General features: G+C 35.0%; 1 protein-coding gene across 1 annotated transcript; it reads left to right on the forward strand.

The window, feature by feature from the left end:
- Positions 1-471: 471 nt before the first annotated feature.
- Positions 472-1,321, forward strand: LOC108463641 (uncharacterized). Its single transcript, XM_017763549.2, has 2 exons — positions 472-682; positions 762-1,321. Exons 1-2 carry the CDS (start codon positions 574-576, stop codon positions 1,064-1,066), a joined length of 414 nt encoding a protein of 137 aa, XP_017619038.1. The 5' UTR covers positions 472-573; the 3' UTR covers positions 1,067-1,321.
- The last annotated feature ends 453 nt before the right edge of the window (positions 1,322-1,774 follow it).

Below are 1,774 nucleotides of genomic sequence, written 5' to 3' on the forward strand. Positions count from 1 at the left end.
AGGTTTTTTTTTTTTTTTTAAGTTTGGCCAGCGAGCTCCAAGTGACAATTCGACGATAGTATAGTGGATCAATACCTATTGACGAGAAGAAGAACATATCTTAAATCTAAGTTGATCTAACGATCAGTGTTGAAGATCGGGGAAGAAAGCTATTTTGATTTTGGTTTGCAGATTCGTGACATTTAAAGTTGTTTCATGAAAAAATTTGAATTATAGAAGAGAATGGGAAAGAGAGCTTTCGATTGTTGTAGACGTTGCAAGTAGAGAATGTTATACAACATCAATTTTAATAACCTAATAACTTAAATTAAAATTTTTAAATAATTTAATAACTATTTTATATTTTTTTTAAATTACATGATCAAAATGTAAACTGAATTTCATATTTTTGTCACCAAAAAGTTAAACTAAAAATATTCCAAATTTTAAGTACCTATATTTTAAATTTTAAGTACCTTTAATCTTGACCCCTTATATGACCTCCTTGGCATTGTATTTATAAGAAGGATGTCTGCCAAATGATTAAAAAGGTGACACCCACGCAAGTTAAAGATATTAGCAGATAAGCAACTTATGGAAACCAAACCTTCATTGATTCTCATCCTCTACTGCTTTCTCTTGGCATCGTTTCTCTTCTTCCCACATGGAGCAGACTCTCGTAAACTACTGCAGGGGGAAGAAGGTATTATTTAAGCTTTATAATTCAGTCATTTTCAGTATAAATAAATATAATATCTTATATCCAATTCTGGGATTTGCAGAAGATGGCAATGGACCAAAAAAAGCGGGAGTAAAAGGGAGTCGTTCAAGTTCAGCACCATCTTGGGTAGGCCATGATTCTCCTCCCAATAATCCTCCCTCGCCGCGAGTAAAAAGGAGTCGTTCAAGTTCAGCACCATCTTGGGTAGGCCATGATTCTCCTCCCAATAATCCTCCCTCGCCGCCTTCGCAGAAGTCATGGCAGAAGTCATTTGAAAATCAAGTGCGCAGTGAAGCAGAACAAGAAGCCCAACGTGAAGCTTGCGAGTATTCCCGTAGTTATACTAATGCTTATTGTTCTCCTTAATTTTAAAAGCCTTAAAGCAGCTACACCCAACAATTAAGAGTCTGTCTTGCGCTTTCGATCCTTCTGGACCAGGGTATAGATGTTATCTACTTTGTTTGTGTACCGAGTATTGTGTGTTTTTATATGAGAAATTAGAGTGCCACAAACTAAGAAAAAAGAACTTCAATGTTGAAAGTAAGTATTAGTTGTTGGCGGATACATGCAACATTAAACATCTGTTCCAGGTTAATTAAAGAACTGTTTAATCTGTGTAAAGTGTATACTCTTTCTAATTATTTAGTGTTGCAGGCCAATTTTGACCTACCATAAATCAAACCCATTTACAACAAGAAAAAAACCAAAACCCATCTAAATTAACCCACACTTAGACCCACATTTAACCCTAACCCTAACCCAAAAAAAAAAAAATTAAGAAACCTTAGCCACCTAACCACTTTCCCACTTGCCCCACTTTCCTCCCATTTTTGATATCAATTATCTGCCACTTGCTCTTCCACTTGCTCCATCTTGCAAAAAGAAAAGATACCAAATAATAAAAAAATGTTGTAACAAGGCCAATGTAAAGGGGAAGATTTTTGGGGGGAGAAAGTTATTGTAAAGGATTTTTTGGAGAGGTTTCTTTTGAGAGTAATCAAGGAGAAGAGTTATTGTAAAGGCTAGTTTTTGGAGAAGCTAGTTTTTTTGGAGATTAATCAAAGATCAAAGTAA

This window comes from Gossypium arboreum, chromosome 13 (assembly GCF_025698485.1).
Source record: "Gossypium arboreum isolate Shixiya-1 chromosome 13, ASM2569848v2, whole genome shotgun sequence".
NCBI lineage: Eukaryota > Viridiplantae > Streptophyta > Magnoliopsida > Malvales > Malvaceae > Gossypium > Gossypium arboreum.